The sequence below is a fragment of the Ranitomeya variabilis genome, chromosome 2, assembly GCF_051348905.1.
Source record: "Ranitomeya variabilis isolate aRanVar5 chromosome 2, aRanVar5.hap1, whole genome shotgun sequence".
NCBI classification, from domain to species: Eukaryota; Metazoa; Chordata; class Amphibia; order Anura; family Dendrobatidae; genus Ranitomeya; species Ranitomeya variabilis.
The window spans coordinates 789677700-789700104 of record NC_135233.1 but is presented as its reverse complement, the minus strand read 5'-3'; the positions used below and the strand labels follow the sequence as shown (position 1 = coordinate 789700104).

Here is a 22405-nt window from a genome sequence, read left to right as displayed (position 1 = left end):
GGAGCGCGCGAGGACCATCGGTAAACGCCACGCTTGGATCCGGGGCCAACGGAAGGTGAGTATATAACTATTTTTTATTTTAATTCTTTTTTTTTTAACAGGGATATGATGCCCACATTGCTATATACTGCGTGGGCTGTGCAATATACTACGTGGGCTGTGCAATATAATACGTGGGCTGTGCAATATAATACGTGGGCTGTTCAATATAATATGTGGGCTGTGCAATATAATACGTGGGCTGTGCAATATACTACGTGGGCTGTGCAATATACTACGTGGGCTGTGCAATATAATACGTGGGCTGTGCAATATAATACGTGGGCTGTGCAATATAATACGTGGGCTGTGCAATATAATACGTGGGCTGTGCAATGTACTACATGGGCTGTGCAATATAATACGTGGGCTGTGCAATGTACTACATGGGCTGTGCAATATACTACGTGGGCTATGCAATATACTACGTGGGCTGTGCAATATAATACGTTGGCTGTGCAATGTACTACATGGGCTGTGCAATATAATACATGGGCTGTGCAATATACTACGTGGGCTGTGCAATATACTACGTGGGCTGTGCAATGTACTACATGGGCAGTGCAATATAATACGTGGGCTGTGCAATGTACTACATGGGCTGTGCAATATACTACGTGGGCTGTGCAATATACTACGTGGGCTGTGCAATATAATACGTTGGCTGTGCAATGTACTACATGGGCTGTGCAATATAATACGTTGGCTGTGCAATATACTACGTGGGCTGTGCAATATACTACGTGGGCTGTGCAATATAATACGTTGGCTGTGCAATATACTACATGGGCTGTGCAATATACTATGTGGGCTGTGCAATGTACTACATGGGCTGTGCAATGTAATACGTGGGCTGTGCAATATAATACGTGGGCTGTGCAATATACTACGTGGGCTGTGCAATGTACTACGTGGGCTGTGCAATGTACTGCATGCGCTGTGCAATATGCTACGTGGGCTGTGTAATGTACTATGTGGGCTGTGTAATGTACTGCGTGGGCTGTGCAATGTACTGCATGAGCTGTGCAATATACTACGTGGGCTGTGCAATATACTACGTGGGCTGTGTAATATACTACGTGGGCTGTGCAATATACTGCGTGGGCTGTGGTATATACTACGTGGGCTGTGCAATATACTACGTGGGCTGTGCAATATACTGCGTGGGCTGTGCTATATATTACGTGGGCTGTGCAATGTACTACGTGGGCTGTGCAATGTACTGCGTGGGCTGTGCAATGTACTGCATGGGCTGTGCAATATACTGCATGGGCTGTGCTATATACTGCGTGGGCTGTGCTATATACTATGTGGGCGGTGCAATATACTACGTGGGCTGTGTTATACACTACGTGGCCTGTGTTATACACTATGTGGCCTGTGTTATACACTACGTGGGCTGTGTTATACACTATGTGGCCTGTGTTATACACTACGTGGCCTGTGTTATACACTACGTGGGCTGTGTTATACACTACATGGGTTGTGTTATACACTACGTGCGTGGGCTGTTATATACTACGTGAGGTGTGTTATATGCTACGTGGGCTGTTATAAACTACGTGGCTGTGTTATATGCTAGGTGGGCTGTTATACACTCCATGGGCTGTGCTATATACTACGTGGCTGTGCTATGTATTACGTGGCTGTGCTATATACTCTGTAGGCTGTGTTATATACTACGTGGCTGTGCTATATACTCCTTGGGCTGTGCTATATACTCCGCGGGCTGTGCTATACACTACGTGGCTGTGCTATATACTACGTGGCTGTGCAATATACTACGTGGCTGTGCAATGTACTACGTGGCTGTGCTATTTACTACGTGGGCTGTTATAAACTACGTGGCTGTGTTATATGCTATGTGGGCTGTTATACACTCCATGGGCTGTACTATATACTACGTGGCTGTGCTATATACTACGTGGCTGTGCTATATACTCTGTAGGCTGTGTTATATACTATGTGGCTGTGCTATATACTCCGTGGGCTGTGCTATACACTATGTGGCTGTGCTATATACTACTTGGCTGTGCAATATACTACGTGGCTGTGCTATTTACTACATGGGCTGTTATATACTACATGGTTGGCCACGAACAATCAGCGACAGGCGCAGTCCGAATCCTGTGTATTCAATGTATTATTCTAAAATCTTCATAAATAAACTACATATATATTCTAGAATACCCGATGCGTTAGAATCGGGCTACCATCTAGTATTGCATAATGGCGCTGAGATACCGAGTAATGCACCTGACAGTTAAGTAAAAAAAAACAGTAATGTAAATAAGATGAAATGCTCATCCATAAAGTTGTTAGTGCTCATGTGTAAGTCCACAGCCCCAATACACGTTTTGCGTGGGCTCCTTCGGAGGGCTCTCTTGGTCCAATTATGTGTGCAATTGTCCATCTTTGAGCCCTCACCATCAACCATTTTGCTACTTTATGTTATATGTGTTTTTAATATTTCTGGTGACATTTAATAAAATTGCGCTACTTTTTTTTATATATATTTTTTGTACATGTTCAGATATCCGTATAATATTCAGCAGACACTGAATGATAGTTTGTACAGAGAAATAATACTTTTTTTCCTTTAAATTATTAATTAACAAAATATATGTTGGACTATTCTATCTCATGCTTTTTTTTACTGTCATACTAACATTTTGTTTCTTTTTTTCTTCAGAGTACTTGATATAACCACATCACCCCTGACTGAACTTGAGCGTTGGCACCACAGACAGAAAATGTTAGGTTTAATAACTGAACAATTACGAGGAAAAGAGTGTAAATCTGTGATTGGTATTATGATCTCAACAAAATCGCGACTTCTAAAAAGATGGAAAACTGTTGATATCAGGTTAGGACATTTTGCTATAAAATTCTTAAGATGTCATATAAAAACATATTTATTTGTATGGTGACATAGCAAGTACAGATGACCAGTGAGAGATTTTATGTGTTCCTCTGTATCTGCTTGATAGAAATTGTACTTTATAGGCGAATGTGTTATCAGAAAATGTCCTATTGTGTGACTCAGATTTTTATGTTAAATTTAATTTTTTATTTTTTTTAATGTTTTCAACTATCTATATAATTTATATTAAAAAAAAAAATCAAAAAAGTAGTAATTTTCAAATGGGCCAATCCTACTTCCTGTTCTGCACGTAACAATTTTCAGCAGCCTCATTGTTATCATAGACCGGATTGCAGTAAAATATAACACCTCTTTAGGCCACCTTCACAGGTAAGTGTGGTGACAGTTTTCACACGTGCCAGAGACACTTACATAATTAGACCCTTTCAAATGAATGGGTCTGTGCATGTCAGTGTGTTTCCAAGGACCACGTGTCCATGGGCAAAGCACTCTGGCATGTCAGCTTTTTTATCAGCAGCATGGGCAGCAAAACATCCTGCACATCTGCACACTGCTGACACATGGATGACAGTGAGAATTTTCTGATATTAATAGCCTGGGAAGCGGCCAGGGATATTGGCCTTGTCCCAGGCTAACAACATCAGCCCTCAGCCCCCCAGAAATGACGCATCCATAATATGCCCCATATCTGACGCTTAACCTCACTCTTCCCACTTGCCCTGGTGAGGTGGCAAGTGGAGTAGTGGGGTTGAGGTTGATGTCAGCTGTTTTATGGCCACTGACATCAAGTCCAGGGGTTAGCAATGGAGAGGCATCTATTAGGCCTCCATAATCACATAATCATATTGTATAAAATAAACAGAACGAATAAAGTCCTTTTATTGATAGAGAGACACATACTCATTTATTTGAAATAAACATTCCCCACCCTCTGTTTCTCATCTATTACTATAAAAGTTAAAATAATAAAAAAACATATTCCTTACCTGTCCAATGACAATTCATTTGTACCATGAAGAAGTCCAGCTCTGCTACATCTGGATTACATGGCAGGGCAGTGGCATGATGCAACTGCTCAGCAATGAATCCAGTACATACTGAACTGAACTTGAGACGCAGCTTCAGTGACGAGCGGAAATGTCATATAGATCACCGCTGGTTACTGTCAGCTGTTCCCACGCTCAGTTCAGTGAGAGCTGGCTTATGAACTGCAGTAACCTTCATGACGTCACTGCTATCACCGTGAGAATTTTATAACTAACCAGTAAAGGCTAAGCAAACAGCTGTGAACTGTTATTAATAGACTGTGAACTTTTTGGGATATTGTCCCCTTTCCCAGATTAGTAACATCAGCGCCCAGCTTTGGGCTTTCCCTCTGCTGGTTCTGAAAATTACGCAGGAGCCCATGGCATTTTTAAAATTTTTGTATTTATTTTACACATGATTTACACAGCGTATACTAAATACAACTCCTATTATTGTCGCCTGGTTTCGCTGATCTCAGGGAAATGAGGCAACAATGATCCGAGCTGTCTTCAGCACCTGGGAACAGTGAGAACTGTACAGCTTTTCCCAGGTACCGGTATGTGTCACACTGATACGGCATACGGACAACACATGGATGCCACACTTGTGCCACATATATGTAACACATGGACACACAGACATGGATAGCTTCTGTACTGGTTTTTCCAGTACCGGAAATATCAGGACGTGTGAATGAGCTGTTATACAGTAGTTAAGATAAAATACATCATTTACAATAAGTGATGTTACTGCTCCTCCTGTTTCTTTCACAATAACCTTTGCTCTGAAAAAAGCATGCTTATTAACGCTTTCGTGCAAAATGACGTACATGTATGTCAGAATCTTGGTCAACGTGTGTGGTGGGTGCTCAGGAGCTGAACTCACCCCCACACAATACAGATGACAGCTATGTTAAATAGCCAGCACCTGTCTCAAACAGCAGCCATAGAAGAGCTTTGAGCCCCAACGACTGCATGAACCGATTGGTTACCTGGACAATCCCACCCTGGACAACATCTGCAAAGAGTTTGTATGTTCTCTCCGTGTTTGCGTGGGTTTCCTCCGGGTTCTCCGGTTTCCTCCCACATTCCAAAGACATACTGATAGGGAATTTAGATTGTGAGCCCCATTGGGGACAGCGATGATTATGTGTGCAAACTGTAAAGCGCTGCGGAATATGTTAGCGCTATATAAAAATAAAGATTATTATTATTATTATCATCTGAGGCTGGTTTCACACTTGCGTTTAAAAACGCAGCGTTTTTACCGCAAATGCATTTGGTGCAAAAACGCATGTAAACGCGTTTAAACGCTGCGTTTTTTAGACGCATGCGTTTTTGCATGTGGGAAAAAAAACACGGCGTTTTGACGCGTTTACAAGTGTTTTTTCCTGCGTTTGCGTTTTTGAAACGCATGATGAGAAGTGTGTGACAGCTGCCAATCATCAAAATCAACTAGAAAACCCACTATAAACAGAAATAGCTAGGGTTAGGGTTAGGGTTAGGATCCCTAGTAACCCTAGGGATCCTAACCCTAACCCTAACCCTAGGGATCCTAACCCTAACCCTAACCCTAGGGATCCTAACCCTAACCCTAACCCTAGGGATCCTAACCCTAACCCTAACCCTAACGATCCTAACCCTAACCCTAACCCTAGGGTGTATTGCGTTTACATAGACAGCAATACATTTTTTTGCCGCGAATAAACGCATGCGTTTTTTTGCGGCAAAAAAACACCGCTAGAAATTACTACAGGTTGCATTTCTGCAACTAAACGCACGCATAAAAAAATGCATGCGTTGCCAAAAACGCGTCAAAACGCATGCAAAAAAACGCATGCGTTTTTAATGTTAAGTATAGAAAAAAAAACGCATGCGTTTTTTAGCGTTAAAACGCAGTGGCAAAAAACGCAAGTGTGAAACCAGCCTGAGTGCTTCTGTAAATCTTAGCCATAGATGTTCACTATATATTGGAAACTGCAGTACTGCTGTAGTATAAGCGATCAGACGATCAAAAGTTCAAGTCTCTTAAGGAATGTAAAAGATAAAGTAAAAAATAAAAAAAAGTTTTAAAAAATATATAAAAATGTAAAAAATATAAACAGTTGTACCACTCCCCAATAAAAAATAAAGAAATGAAATAAACAATAAATAAATAAAAATAAAAATAACATATTTGATATTGACATGTCAATAATAATCTGGTCTATCACAGGATAAAATAAAAAAAACAGGATTGCGGGTTTTCAGGCACTACACCTCCCTACAAAAACAAAAAACAAACAAAAAGATAGCTGATTAAAATGTTGTATTTACATACAATGGGTATCAATAACACTATCAGTTCACCAAGCAAGAGACAATCCCTCAGGAAGCTGCATCGATAGAAAAATAAAAAACATTACGGTTATTGGAAAATGGCAATACAAAATGCAGTTACAAATTTTTAAAGATTTTTTTGTCACTACTTATTATAAAAAGACTATACAAATTCGGAATTACCATTGTCACATTGACATGCTAAACATATTTTCATGTAATTTTTACAATACAATAAACAACTAAAAAACAACTAAAAAAGGAAAAAAACTTTGGCAGAATTGTGAGTTTTTCACCACATCAACACTTTTTCAATACATTGTATGGAAACATGGATTGTGTCATTCCAAACTTTCAAAAACAAGCCATCATGCAGCTATGTAGAAGGAAAAATAAAGTTATGTTTCTTGGAAGAAGGGGAGGGAAAAATGTAAACATAAATACAAAAATTGTCTGTGGACTCAAGGGGTTAAATAAATACAATTCAGTAGGATCTGAGTCAGTCTATTACTGCTGTTGTGTCCATGTGTCCTAAAGGAAGTATAATCTGAATATTTGGCTTATTGGGAACTATGAAAATTGCACATTTTTGATTTTTAAAAATGTTTGAAAAATAGATTTAATGTAAAACCTGGTTTTAATGATAGATTGTAGAAAAAGCAACATAACCCAAATTGAAGTAAGCACAAGAAGAGAGGACTGCAGCACTCCAATTTTGACAAAGATCCGCTGAGGATGACATGTTTCTTTAATGAACAAAGACTATCCTTTTTTCTTTCTAAGTGCTGAGGTCCTCTCTTCTTAATTTAAACATTAGGTCATTTTCTGAGGAGACATTTTGTCTCACCGTGAAGGCTTGCTCACACTGGCGTATGTTCTCTCCTGGGAGAGAATCGGGCAGATTAGGCTAATTACACTTGGCTCAAACTCTGTCAGAGGTTGATCCAAGTCTGAGTGTGATCCCAGAGAATCACAGCACAGGTGTGAAGAAGATGGAGAACTGAAAGGGGTTGTCCACTACTTGGACAAGCCCCTCTTGATATAAATGTTTGGCCCCGATAAAATACAAAAAACTATGCTCACCTCCTGTGCCGGTGCCATTCCATCGCGGTCCCTGGGCTACTGTACTGTTGTTGTGACATGTGACCCCAGCACCCAATCAGTGCTGGCATCACTGTGCCCGCCTTCGGACAAATCGAACATGAAGAGGAAGTCCGAGCTGCAGCTGCTATCTCACTACCTCGTCATGTTCTATTCGACAAGAGGAGGGGACAGTGATGCCAGCACTGATTGGGCGCCGGGGTCACGTGTCACAACAGCACAGGGGCACTGGGAGAGCGACTGCCGGCACCACGGAAATGGCGCCAGCATAGGAGGTGAGTATAAGCTTTTTTATTTTATCGAGGTGTGTGGTATGACAAGAAGATGTCCAAGTAATGGATAACTTCTTTACTTTCTTCTTCTACTCCATTGTCTCTGTGAGCTTATATCATATTGCACTCGGATGACATTCAGAGTGCAGTCCGATGTTTCATACTTACCCATTGACTTGTATAGGTGCGAGTGATCCGAATTTCAGAGTCCTTCATAGTATTCTGTGATTGTTTTCTCATGCTGAATCGGCATGAGAAAATAATCACAGATCTACACTGCCCTATAATATAACATTACCCGATAAAACATCAGATAGCACTTGGCCTTGTTATACGGCACTGTGAGCGAGCCCTTAAAATCATACATTTAACATAATCAGCTGTATACACTATTATTAAAAGGCATCTTTTTCTCCTTCAGTATTACAGAGGCAATGAATGCTGCAAAGGATCGGGTTAAGTATTTAGAAGCACTTCATCGCCATTTTGATGCTTTGAATACAGACAATGATCCGGAAAATCTTATAAACTGTATTCTACCAGGTTTCTTCAATAGCATCCAACAAATGGAGATACTCTCACGACATTTCTCAAAGAATGGATATCTGGGACTACTGCTTACAAAGGTGCAAACTGATAATGTGGTCAACATATTAATCTGTTCATTTGGAACATCCTGCCAATGTGATGTGTATTACAAGGCTGAGTTCTAATGATCGCATATTGTTAATAGTGTAATCTTTTTTGTTTCAAGTGAACCTTTGCCTGAACCAAGGGCAGCATGAAACAGACGTTGGCTGCACGATTGCAGCGGGGTACTGTATGTTTTCATCTGAAATGCTGCACCATTTTCATAGTTAACATATTTATAAAAGCTCCATACACCTTGCACATGCGGCTCCGCTCCGTACACCTCGTACACACACGGCTCTGCTCCGTACACCTCATACACACACAGCTCCTCCCCGTACACCTCGTACACACACGGCTCCACTCCATACACTTCGTACACACACGGCTCCGCTCCATACACCTTATACACACACGGCTCTGCTCCGTACACCTCATACACACATGGCTCCTCTCCATACACCTCGTACACACATGGCTCCGCTCCATACACCTCATACACACACGACTGCGCTCCATACACCTTGCACATGCGGCTCTGCTCCATACACCTCGTACACACACAGCTCCGCTCCGTACACCTCATACATACACGGCTCCACTCCGTACACCTCGCACACACACGGCTCCACTCCGTACACCTCGTACACACATGGCTCCGCTCCGTACACATTGCACACGCTGCTCTGCTCCGTATACCTTGCACACACGGCTCCGCTCCGTGCACCTCATACACACACGGCTCCTCCCCATACACCTCGTACACACACGGCTCCACTCCGTACACTTCGTACACACACGGCTCCACTCCATACACCTTATACACACACGGCTCCGCTCCATACACCTTATACACACACGGCTCCGCTCCGTACACATCATACACACACAACTCCTCTCCATACATCTCGTACACACACGGCTCCACTCCATACACTTCGTACACACACGGCTCCGCTCCATACACCTTATACACACACGGCTCCGCTCCGTACACCTCATACACACACGGCTCCTCTCCATACATCTCGTACACACACGGCTCTGCTCCATACACCTCGTACACACACGGCTCCGCTCCATACACATTGCACACGCTGCTCCACTCCGTATACCTTGTACACACATGGCTCTGCTCCGCACACCTCGTACACACGTGGCTCTGCTCTGTACACCTCGTACACACGTGGCTGTGCTCTGTACACCTCTTACACACACGACTCCGCTCCATACACGTTTCACACGCTGCTCAGCTCCATACACCTCGTACACACGTGGCTTTGCTCCGTACACGTCTTACACACAGGACTCTGCTCCATACACCTTTCACACGCTGCTCCGATCAATACACCTCGTACACACACAGCTATGCTACATCCACACTGTAAACACCTCCTGACCTCACACATACGCTTACCTTCCTCCAGCGCCATGACAACCAGCAGAGTCCTGTACACGGAGGTCCTCCCGATCATGTGACCCCCCTGACTCCTCCCATCCTGTGACTTCATCACAGGTCCTGTGCGCACAGAGCAGCCAATATGCTGCTCTGTGGGTGCAGGGGCTCAGGGAGCTGACCGGGTGATATACACACCTCCCAACCAGTGCGGGACAAGTAATGTCCCGCCCGGGATCGCGGGGCTGACTGTCAAAATCGTGACAGTCCCACTGGATCCGGGATGGTTGGGAGGTATGGTGAGGGGGCTGATCCCCGCCAGGAGAAGGACTGTGTTTTTGTTTTGCTGTTTTGCCAGGAAGGCCGTGTTTATTTTTTCTAGCTTGGTTTATGCTGCCTTCAATAAACCAAGCACGTTCTAAAAGAGACATTTTTCCATTTCTACCTCTGTATCCAGCCAAGTGAGCCGCTCCACCACACTGCGCTAATGACCTTGTGGATGGGATTGAGAGTAAAGTGTCAGTCTTTGCTGACGACACCAAACTATGTAGGATATTAAAATCTGACCTTGACATTATAATATTGCAAAACGATCTGAATAAGATGACTGAATGGACAAACACTTGGCAAATGAGATTTATTGTAGATAAATGGAAAGAAAAGCACCAATCCTATTGCTGCATATACATTAAATGGGAGAATACTTTGGGACTACAGAACAGAAGGACTTGGGTATTCTGGTTACAAGTAAGCTGAGTAGTACTCACTGTCATGAAGCAGCTGCAAAAGCGAACAAGATTTTAGGATGCATGAAAAGAGATAAAATCCCACGACCCCAATGTATTATTAACCCTTTATCAATCACATCTAGAATATGGGCTCCAGTTTTGAGCTCCACATTTTAAAAAGGCTATTCAGAAGTTAGAATCAGTTCAAAGATGGGCAACTAGATTATTACAAGGGATGGAAGGCCTCTCATATGAGGAGAGGTTGGAAAAGTTGGGCTTGTTCAGCTTAGAAAAAAGACGCATCAGAGGAGATCTCATTTATATGTATAATATATGTGTGGTCAGTGCAAAGGACTAGCACATGACTTATTCCTTCCAAAGACTGTCCTGAGGACCAGGGGGCACTTATTATGGGTGATAGAAAGACGATTCTGGCAGCTAAACAGGAAAGTGTTCTTTACAGTTAGAGCAGTCAGACTATGGAATGCCCAACCACAAGAGGTAGTAATGGCAGACACTATAAGAACTTTTTAAAAAGGGCTGGATGATTTCCTTGATACACATAACATTGTGGGTTATAGTTAATTTAGTGACAAAATGAACAATTAGTGGAGAAATCCTAATTTTCATCCTATGTTTGTAATTATGTAACTATGTACCGTAGCTATTTATTGTCCTTTCAAGGCTTTGAGAATGGTGGATGTCTGTTTAACTATATGCAGTAATACTGCTGTATATTAATAGTGATCAAATGATGACAGATTCAAGTCCCATAGGAAGACTAAAAAATTAAAAAAAGTTAATAAAATATTAAAATAAGAAAAAAATATATGGAACTGCACAATGTTCGCCATAAAAGCAAACTCCCCCAGAAATGGCAGAATTGCAGGGTGTTTTTTTTTCACAATTTCACCCAAGTTATATTTTTATCATTTTTCAGTACATTATATTTTAAAGTGATTTGTGTCATTAAAAACTACAATGTGTCCTGATTATTATTATTATTATTATTTATTTATATAGCACCATTGATTCCATGATGCTGTACATGAGAAGGGGTTACATACAAATTACAGATATCACTTACAGTAGGCAAAATAACAATTACAGACTGATACAGAGGGGCGAGGACCCTGCCCTTGCAGGCTTACATTTTACAGTATGGTGGGGAAGGAAACAATAGGTTGAGGGTTGCAGGAGCTCTGGTGTTGGTGAGGCAGTAGCTTCAGTAGTGGTGAGGAGGCAGCGGGGTCAGTGCAGGCTGCAGGCTTTCCTGAAGAGATGGGTTTTCAGGTTCCGTGTGAAGGATCCGAATGTGGCTGATAGTCGTACGTGTTGGGGCAAAGAATTACAGAGGATGGGGGATATTCAGGAGAAGTCTTGGAGGCGGTTGAGTGAGGAGTGAATAAGTGTGGAGGAGAGAAGGAGGTCTTGGGAGGACCAGAGATTACATGAGGGAAGATATCCGGAGATTAGTTCAGAGATATATAATATGGAGGAGACAGGTTATGGATGGCGTTGTAGGTTAGTATTAGTAATTTGAACTGGATACGCTGAGGGAATGGGAGCCAGTGAAGAGATTTGCAGAGGGGGGAAGCGGAGGAGTAGCTAGGAGAGAGATGAATTAGTCAGGCAGCAAAGTTAAGGATGGACTGGAGAGGTGCAAGGCTGCTAGCAGGGAGGCTACAGAAAAGAATGTTGCAGTAGTCAAGGCGGGAGATGATGAGTCCATGCACAAGCATTTTAGTAGATTGATGGTTGAGGAAGGGAAGGATTCTGGAGATATTTTTTGAGCTGGAGGTGACAGGAGGTGGAAAGAGCTTGGATGTGCGGTTTGAAGGACAGGGCAGAGTCAAGGGCAGCGGACTTCCAGTATGGGGGAAAGCGTGATGTTGTTAATTGTGATAGATAGGTCTGGTAAGGAAGATCTATGGGATGGAGGAAAGATGATGAGTTCAGATTTGTCTACATTGAGTTTGAGGAAGCGAGAGGAGAAGAAGAAGGATATGGCTGACAGAAACTCCGGGATTCTGGTCAGCAGAGAGGTGACGTCTGGGCCAGAAAGGTAGATCTGAGTGTCATCAGCATAAAAGGAGGTAGTGGAATCCGTGAGACTTTGTGAGTTGTCCCAGGCCAAGTGTATTATAGTTTGAGAAGAGTAGGGGTCCTAGGACATAGCCTTGGGGGACTCCAACAGAGAGCGGGTGGGATGAGGAGGTAGTGTGTGAGTGGGAGACGCTGAATGTGCAGTTGGAAAGGTATGAAGAGATCCAGGATAGGGTGAGGTCTTTGATACCAAAGGAGGAGAGGATCTGTAGTAGGAGGCAGTGGTCAATTGTGTCAAAGGCAGAGGACAGGTCTAGAAGGAGGAGTACAGAGTATTGTCCGTTAGCTTTGGCTGTAAGTAGGTGGCTAGTAATTTTGGTCAGGGCTGTCTCAGTTGAGTGATGGGGCAGAAAACCAGATTGTAGATGGTCAAAGAGCGAGTTAGATGAGAGGTGGGAGGAAAGTTCAGCGTGGACGTGCTGCTCCAGAAGTCAATGGGAGCAGCGATATTGGGCGATAGCTGGACATAGCTGTTGGATCAACGGTTGGCTTTTTAAGGATAGGCGTGATTGTGGCTTGTTTAAAAGCAGAAGGGAAGGTGCCAGAAGTTAGTGATAGGTTGAAGAGGTGAGTTAGGGATGGGATAAGAGTGGTGGTGAGGTTGGGGAGGAGGTGGGATGGGATGGGGTCGAGCGCACAGGTGGTGAGGTGCGATTTGGAGAGGAGACAATTAAGCCAGCCTTCAGTGATGTTGAATATGGAAGTTATGGGGTTTTGGCATTGGTCTGGTATACAAAGGGACTGTGGTGGTTGAACAATGAAGACTTGCCTTGTTTGGTCGATCTTATTTTTAAATTGTGTGGCAAAGTCCTCAGCAGAGATGAGGGAGGTTGGAGGGGGCAGTGGGGGGCAGAGGAGGGAGTTAAAGGTTTTGAATAATTGTTTGGGTTGTAGGATAGGGAAGATACGAGGGCTGTGAAGTAGGCCTGTTTAGCAGAGGTGAAAGCAGATTTAAAAGCGAGTGTTGCCTGTTTGAATACAGTGAAGTCGTCTTGCGAATGTGTTTTCTTCCAATGCCGTTCTGCAGCCCTGGACACTTGCCAGAGTTTTTTAGTGGTGTTATTGTGGCAGGGTTGTCTATTGATACATCGCACTCTGCCATGAACGAGAGGGGCAACCGTGTCAATAGCTGATGCGAGAGTGGCATTGTAGAAAGCAGTGGCACTGTTTGTGTCGTGGAGTAAGGATATGGATGAGAGTGTGTGGGTGTCTAGGTGTGCAAGATTTCTGTGTGGGTGTGCATGTTGCTGGACATAGGTGACCGGTGAGGAGGACAGGGATGAGAAGGTAAGCAGATAAAAAAATGTATGACTCTAGAGGAAGGGGAGGACAAAACAAAAGCACAAAAACAGAAATCCGTTTAGTCTGGAAAGGGTTAAATACAAAATAGCACATTATTGGGGAAATTGGAACAGATACCTTTTGCCACATCCATTTGCGTTTTGCTTACATCAGGACATTTTATATATTTAGGCACAGTTCACATTATTTTTTTGTTGAGTTTGTAACGGTATACATGTGTGCCTTAGTATAGTCAATATAGTCAAGTCAACTTGTATAGTAACAGAATCATGATCCTTACTAATCCTAATCGATCCTTTTGATATAAAATGAGGTTTAGTTTCTAGTGTTTTTGAGAGCAAGAATAGCAGCATAGACAATAATATTATTTCTGTCAAAAACATACGAACAGAAACAAAACTTGATCAGAACCTTATCTATAATTTTATTAAGAAACTATGCAACATGTACTTATCTCATTGTACTTTAAAAAAAGTGGAAGCAGGCCAGAATTAAATTTATTACACTTATTTACTTTAAATTCATTTTAAAGGGAACCGGTCACCTGAATTTGGCGGGTCCTTTTTTGGGTCATATGGGCGGTGTTTTCGGGTCTTTTATTAACCCCTTTTTTTCCCGCTGGCCGCACGCTGGTCGCGAAATTGACTTGACGTTGATTCGCTGTCCTCCCTAGTTAACGCGTGCGCAAAGCAATCTTGCCTTGCACATGCGCAGTATGCTTTGCCCAACTGCGGGCAAAGCCGAAAACCATTAGTGCGCATGCGCCGGCGCACTATGTCCCGGAAGTATTTCGCTGTGTTCCGGGACATAGTGCGCTGGCGCATGTGCACTAATGGTTTTCGGCTTTGCCCGCAGTTGGGCAAAGCATGCTGCGCGTGCGCAAGTCAAGATTGTCTTGCGCACGCGTTAACTAGGGAGGCAACGTCAAGTCAATTTTGCGACCAGCGTGCGGCCAGCGGGAAAAAAAGGGGTTAATAAAAGACCCAAAAACACCGCCCATATGACCCAAAAAAGGACCCGCCAAATTCAGGTGACAGGTTCCCTTTAATGATGTGTACTTTTGTTATTTAGGTATCAAATCAGTTGGCTCTCAATTGCAAGTCTTTCCTAAAAGAAATGATTTCAACAGAAGATTCAAATGATCGACTTTGGAAAGTTATTAAAGAAGACATTATGAAAGACAAGAAGGAAAAAGTATCAATGAGTGGTGTCGGAGAAGAAAGAATCCTTAAAAAAGAAAAATTAAAAGTAAAGGTGTTAAAAATTGACAGTAGTTTTTATGACCGGTAAGAGATGAGTAAGAAAGAACATATAAGTGCTCATATTAGTCACACTACATTATTATATCACACAATGACATATATGTGGAAGCTATTATTTAGAGTTAAATTTTAAAGTCTGATATTGAACCACTTGAGAAAGTAAAAATAAGTACTTACAGTTGTAATCAAAATTATTGAAAAAACAATTAGATTCATTAGCAAAATTTACAAACTTTCTGCAGTTTTCTATAAAGCACTCAAACAAGAACAATTAAAATTGTTCAAAACAACAAATATAACAAAAGTTATTTCCAAATTTAACACAAAAATACCACTTATAGTAACTACTGCAGTCTCAGAAGTAGTCAACCCTTTCATAACAAATCACTTTAGTACTTAGTACAGCACTTCTGGCTGTTATGATCTGCTGCAAACATGAAGCATAACCAGACACCAGCTTCTGGAAGTGATTTTGAGGATTCTTTGCCCATTCCTCATGCACAATGCCTCTGATTCACTAATATTCTTGCATTTGCATGCTGCATGTGCTTTCTTCAAATCCCACAAAAGATTTTCAAAGAGGCTCAAGTTAGGCCACTCTAATTGCCACAGGGGAATCTTCTAGAATTTCTAAAACAAAGCCTTTGTGAGCTTTGAGGCATGCTTGGCATCATTGCCCTGTTGAAAGGTATAATAATGCACAATCTTCAGCTTCCTCTCAAAAAGTATGACATTTTCTTCTAGAATTTACTGATACTTGATTGAATCCATCTTTCCCTCCACATGCTGCAGGTTTCCAATGCCAGAGGAAGCAAAGCAGCCACAAAGCATCACCAAGCTACCACCATGCTTCACTGTAGGCATGGTGCTCTTTTCATTCTTTTTTCTACCGACATACATCTGATCCATAGGCCCGAAAAGTTTCAGTTTTGTTTTATCGCTCTGCAGAACGGAATCCCTAAATCCTAATTTGCAATTGAGGCAATTTTGATTGCATCTGCGCTAAGAATTTGTTTCCCTTACTCATGTAAATTGTCCAGCCCTGGTCTAGTTACATAATTATGCCTTCAATTATGTTTTTTGCTTTTATGCAGCATTCAGGCTTGCCTGGCAGTATATACTTGCTTTCAAGAAGAAGTTCAGCATTTACGTGAATGGTTATTAGGGGCACACGGACTGCAGAGATATTCATCTCTAAGCTCTGTTTCTACTGCACCTGGGAGATTGTCTTCATTGCAAACTTCTAAAACGAATAAAACCAATGCGAGAGTGACAGTATCAGTGCCATCCAGTTCCGGTAAGTAGATATTACATTTTTTCCTTATTTATTTTTTACAGTTTTACTGTAAGTCCTATTGTTCTTTCTCAAAGTCTTTTTTTGTTTGTTAATTTGCCTGGAACCTTAACAGATTTTAAAATATTTATCATGTTAAGTAGGCAATTGGTATAGATTGTGCGTTGAGCTAATCATGTGGGTATAAAACCTACAGTAGCTTCACTTTCTATGTGGCAGCTATGCTAAAATAACAGTTGTGGTCTTTGACCCCCTCTTCTATACTTTAGTATGCAGATTGTTTTTCATTTGTCGAAATTGCTTTGTGATTGCACTGATCTGAATGTCTAATTATAAGCCTTTATTTGCATAGTGTCCCAGAGTAATAAAAGATTGCAAATAAAAGGACAATAGAAATCAAGCAAACCACCGACGAGAATGTGACAAGAAGATGCTTGAGCTATTCTGTCTTAGTGGGACATGCCTAGTAAAACGTAAAGAAATTCCACTGTAATGAGGTCACTACTACTTGGTGATGTGCATAATATAGAAAAAGCTTAAAAGTCTGTGGGAAGATTTTAGTATTTACAATGTCAGAAAAATGCTTATAGAAACTGCAGAACACAAATTTCAATGTCTTCTGACAGCTCATAAAAGTAAAATCAGATGAAATGTAGACATTGGACACGGATAAACATCGCTTCTTTGTGCACTGCTAAACCCCACCTAGTGCTTGCTTAGTTACCACCATCAATCAGTTTAAAGAGTTTGTCCAAGACTTCAGCACAGATGAACTATCCTTAGGATAGGTCATTAATGTCTTATTGGTGGGGGTGCAAAATCAGGCACCCGTGCCGATCAGCTGTTCCTGGTTTTGATTTTACTAGGGTTCGGACGTGCAGTACCAGGCCGCGGCCACTATACAGTTGATGGAGCTGTGCTGTGCAGCTCCATAACTGAGCAGTTTCACCCACCGCCAACACTTGGAACGGCTAATCAGTAAAGGAGATGGGTGTCACACCACCAATCAGACATTGATGACCTATATTAAGGATAGACCATCAATGTTAAAAACTCCTTTAAGAAACTTGCCAAACATCACTCAGTAGTCCAAAATCTAAACAAAGCACCGACAACTTCTAATAATCATTTTTTCCATTTTGTTCAACCCTACAATTGCTCCTAACGTTGCAGCATTTAATGCTACCTGTGTATGCATCCCCCGCATGTATATTTTGACTTATTTCCATTGCAATATTTTTTTTTTAGACCAACAACATGACTGCCAAAGCAGTGGTGTGGCTATAACAGATGATGTCACCATCATGTATCATCTGGAAGCATTGAGTGTCAAGTTGAAGCAAACATTGGACATAGTGGACAAGCTCCAGCAGGTAGAATGGTGGCTATGGCTGCGTCTTAGACATGCTACACCAGAAATTCTAAAATCATGAATGAGCTGGTTTCTAAAAAAATGTATCATTTTTAAAATATTTGATTTCTATATATCAATATAAAGGACAAACGTTATAATATTCAGTACTTACCATGTTATACAACATGAGCAAGGAAGCCAATATATTCTAAGAATCAGAAAACTCTTTTTGGAGTCTTAACTTAAATTTCTGTCATTATTTGATTATAACCTTTATTTACAGCATATTAAAATCTGAATTGAGATCAATGCGCAACATATTGGAGACCAACCTCAAATGATTGTATGCCACTTTATTCTTATGATAAAGCTTTGGCCCGCAGCTCACAATGCCCCTCTTAGCTGCTCAACCCTGTTCCTCCAAAACCAGCTTCTCCACTATGACAGAAGATCAGCTCTCCACCCTCCTGTCTAGATCACATCTCACCACTTCCACGCTTGATCCACTCCTGTCCCACCTCATCTCTAACCTCCCCACAGTCTTCATCCCAACCCTAACACACCTCTTCAACCTTTCACTCACAACTGGTGCCTTCCCCTCATCCTTCAAGCATGCCAAGATCACACCCATCCTCAAAAAACCCTCCCTCGACCTATCCTTTGTGTCTAGCTATCGCCCGATATCTCTTCTCCCTTATGCCTTAAAATTGCTGGAACAGCATGTCCATCTTGATCTGTCCTCCTACCTGTCCTCCTGCTCCCTCTTTGACCGGTTACACTCTGGCTTCCGACCCCATCACTCAACTGAAACTGCCCTAACTAAAGTCACCAATGACCTACTAACCTCCAAGAGCAAGCGACACTACTCTGTCCTCCTTCTCCTGGACTTGTCTTCTGCCTTTGACACTGTGGACCATTTCCTCCTGCTACAGATTCTATAATCTCTTGGCATCACAGATTTGGCCCTATCCTGGGTCTCGTCATATCTAATAGACCGAACTTTCAGTGTCTCCCTCTCCCACACCACCTCCTCAACTCGCCCCTTGTCTGTTGGTGTCCCTCAAGGCTCAGTTCTGGGACCCCAATTCTTCTCCATCTACACTTTCGGCCTGGGACAGCTCATAGAATCCCACGGTATGCAGTATCATCTCTACGCTGATGACACGCAGATCTACCTATCTGGACCTGACCTCACCTCCTTGCTCACCAAAATCCCACACTGTCTGTCTGCTATCTCGGCCTTTTTTTCTGCTCACTTTCTAAAACTGAACATGGAGAAAACAGAATTAATCATCTTTACCCCATCTCATTCTACCCCTCCACCAGACCTATCCATCAATGTCAATGGCTGCTCACTTTCCCCAGTCCCGCATGCTCGTTGCCTCGGGATGATCTGCCCTCTCTTTCAAGCCACATATCCAAGCCCTTGCCTCCTCCTGCCGTCTCAAACTCAAAAATATTTCCTGAATCCGTGCATTCCTCGGCAACGAAACCACAAAAACACTAGTGCACGCCTTTATCATCTCCTGCCTTGACTACTGCAACCTCCTACTCTCTGGCCTCCCCTCTAGCACTCTGGCACCACTCCAATCCATCCTACACTCTGCTGCCCGACTAATCTACCTGTCTGCTATTCTCCAGCCTCTCCCCTTTGCCAAGCCCTTCTCTGGCTTCCTATCGTCCAGAGATTCCAGTTCAAAACCCTTACTATGACATACAAAGCCATCCACAACCAGTCTCCTCCATACATCTGTGACATGGTCTCCCGGTACTTACCTACACGCAACCTTCAATCCTCACAAGATCTCCTTCTCTACTCCCCTCTTATCTCTTCTTCCCACAACCGCATCCAAGACTTCTCCCGTGCTTCCCCCATACTCTGGAACTCTCTACCCCAACACATCAGATTCTCCCCTAACATAGAAACCTTCAAAAAGAACCTGAAGACTCACCTCTTCCGACAAGCCTACAGCCTGCAGTGATCCTCAGCCTTCTGAACCGCCACACGACCAGCTCTACCCTCTCCTAGTGTATCCTCACCCACCCCTGCAGACTGTGAGCCCTCGTGGGCAGGGTCCTCCCTCCTTGTGTACCTGTTAATGCCTTGTTTTTTGTTCATGTTTATTATATTTGTCTATATTTGCCCCCTTTTCACAAGTAAAGTGCCATGGAATAAATGGCGCTATAAAAACGTATAATAATAAAATAGTAATAATGATATAATACAATCTATTCACATCTGTGGTCAATACTGTATCCAGAGACATCAGAAAGTCTATATTTAAAGCAACTTTTAGCTCTAAACCATTTATATTGTCATGTAGCTCTTTAAAATATAAGCCAGTTGATCCCTTTATGACCCCAAAGCGCTGCTTTAGCAGGGAGCAATTGAGCTTTGAAGGTAGGTAGGAAATATAGGATAGGCATATGAGCTCTATGTGCACCATCAAGCTGCAATGCACTTCCAGAAACATCTTTTCTCGTCTCTACCGCAGCACTTAGGGGTCATAAAGACTTTGACTGGCTTACCTTTTAAAGGGCTACCCAATAATATAAAGGGTGTGTATGATGGGGTTGTGAATGTAAGGGGGTGTAAAGTTGTTGACAGGAAGCCTTTAACACTAGAAAAAAATTAATAAAGCTCACCTCTAATACTATAACAATATATGTATATTATTATTACAAACTGCCCTCAATATTGCAAAATAGCCGACACGGCACCATAGGAATGAGGGGATGCATTTTTTTCTATGACTTAAAGTAAACAGTTTTTCCTGTGTAAAAAAATAAAACACTCTTTGGATCGACGTGACTACTTCATTCTGCTTGTTACTGAGGGTTGGGCCCACATATATGGATATCCTAAGCACAGGCCTTTTGTGTAAGTTCTGGAAAATTGATTTGAGAGTTGAAAGATGGGCCCTTGGCTACCTGTATCAGTTTTGTATGTGAAACCAGTGCTGTTCATGGCGTGTAACTTTCAAAGCGTAAGCTAAAAATAGTATAATAATAGTTGTCCATTGATATGTTTCCCCAAAGCAGTAGCGTTTTCAGGAGTATGATAGTCTCAGATTACCATATTTCACTCTTAAGAGGTGAATTTAGTAGTATATTTTTTTCCTGCTACTTGATCAATGTGTCTAATACGGTGAAATGTATTGTTTAAGTCAGACAACCACTTTTCTACATTAGCCCCTTAATGACCGCCGATATGCCTTTTTACAGCGGACATTAAAAGGCCTTATTCCACAATGTTGCCTTTTTATGGTGCTGCGGAGAAGAATATATAAATAGTGCACCCCAATTGTTGAAAATGCAGTGGCTGTCAACTGTATATTATAGCTGACACACATTTGCATCAGCCACGACCAATCATGGTTTCTTAATCCCCTAGAAGCAATCTCCCTCTTTAAAACCATCAGCTCCCCATGAGCACCCTGTGATCATAACTTTTTCCTCATACTGACAGACAAAAAGTAGAATAAAAAGTGATCAGAAAACTGTATGTAAAAAAAAAAAAATATTGCTAAAAAAGTCTATGTCACGGGGTTACTGTGACAGAGAGGAGCCAGGAGACCACTGCGTTTGATTGCTTCTACTCCTGTGCTGAAAGGAGGTCCTTCATCATTTTTTTTAAATGGTTTCAATTTCTTTTGGCAGCACATGGATTAATCGGCCATGTTGAAAGCTCTGAAAGCTAGGGCTCTCACCTGAGCATAGTTAGCCACTCCTATCCCCTATATACCTTAATCTGGGTCCTGACTGACACACATAATCAGAGCTAGCTTTTGCTGCATGGGAGTGAGGATATTAGTTGGTGGTTAAATGAGAAGGCATTTGGTAGGATTATCTGTGACTGTTGCTTAGTTTAGTAAGTGTGATAATTCCTTTCCTTCTCCTACTTTGTTTTTTTTCTCATCCTCCACTCCCCGGTACATTCCTCTGTTATCTGCAAGTGAATATTTATATGCCTGGTATTTTCCTTTGCCCCTGTTCATGTTACCTTGTTCATCTGGTTGGCACCCACAAACTATTCCAGCAAAACCTAACTTTAGTTTTTTTTTTCTTATCTGGCACCTCAGATTCTCTGCTGATGGTGCCCACAATATATTCCAACAACATTTGCATTATAAAAACGAAATGTATCTGTTATTATTATTATTTATTATTATTATAGTGCCTTTTATTCCATTGCGCTTTACATGTGAAAAGGGGTATACATAACAAAAACAAGTACAATAAATTTGAATAAAAGAAGTCAGCAACTGGTACAGGAGGAAAGAGGACCATGCCCATGAGGGCTCACAGTCTACAAGGGATGGGTGAAGATAGAGTAGGTGAGGGTAGAGCTGGTTGTGCAGCAGTATAATGGAACGAGGGTTACCGCAGTTAGTAGGCTTGTCGGCAAAGGTAGGTCTTCAGGTTTCATTTAAAGTTTTCCGTGAGAATCTGATTTGTGGTGGTAGAGAGTTCTGTGTTGTTATAGAACATTTGAGGCCTAGTTGAGAAGTGATATGGGGCGATAGCTAGATACAGAGGATGGTTCAAATGTGGGCTTTTTGAGGATGGATGTGATTGAAGCATGTTTGAAGCAAGAGGGGAAGACACCAGTTGTTAGAGACAGGTTGAAGAGATGGGTTAGGGTTGGGAGGAGGCCTGTGGTGAGGTTTGGGATCAGGTGGGATGGAATCTG

General features: G+C 42.1%; 1 protein-coding gene across 1 annotated transcript in view; it reads left to right on the top strand.

Annotated features, from left to right (window-relative positions):
* LOC143803957 (dynein axonemal heavy chain 5-like) overlaps positions 1 to 22405 on the top strand; it is a 587287-nt gene that overhangs the window by 28113 nt on the left and 536769 nt on the right. The window contains exons 5-9 of the mRNA XM_077281707.1: positions 2732 to 2905; positions 8062 to 8266; positions 14874 to 15088; positions 16159 to 16361; positions 17607 to 17731. Of these exons, the coding sequence (XP_077137822.1) occupies positions 2732 to 2905; positions 8062 to 8266; positions 14874 to 15088; positions 16159 to 16361; positions 17607 to 17731 (922 nt within the window). The remainder of the gene's footprint in view (positions 1 to 2731; positions 2906 to 8061; positions 8267 to 14873; positions 15089 to 16158; positions 16362 to 17606; positions 17732 to 22405) is intronic.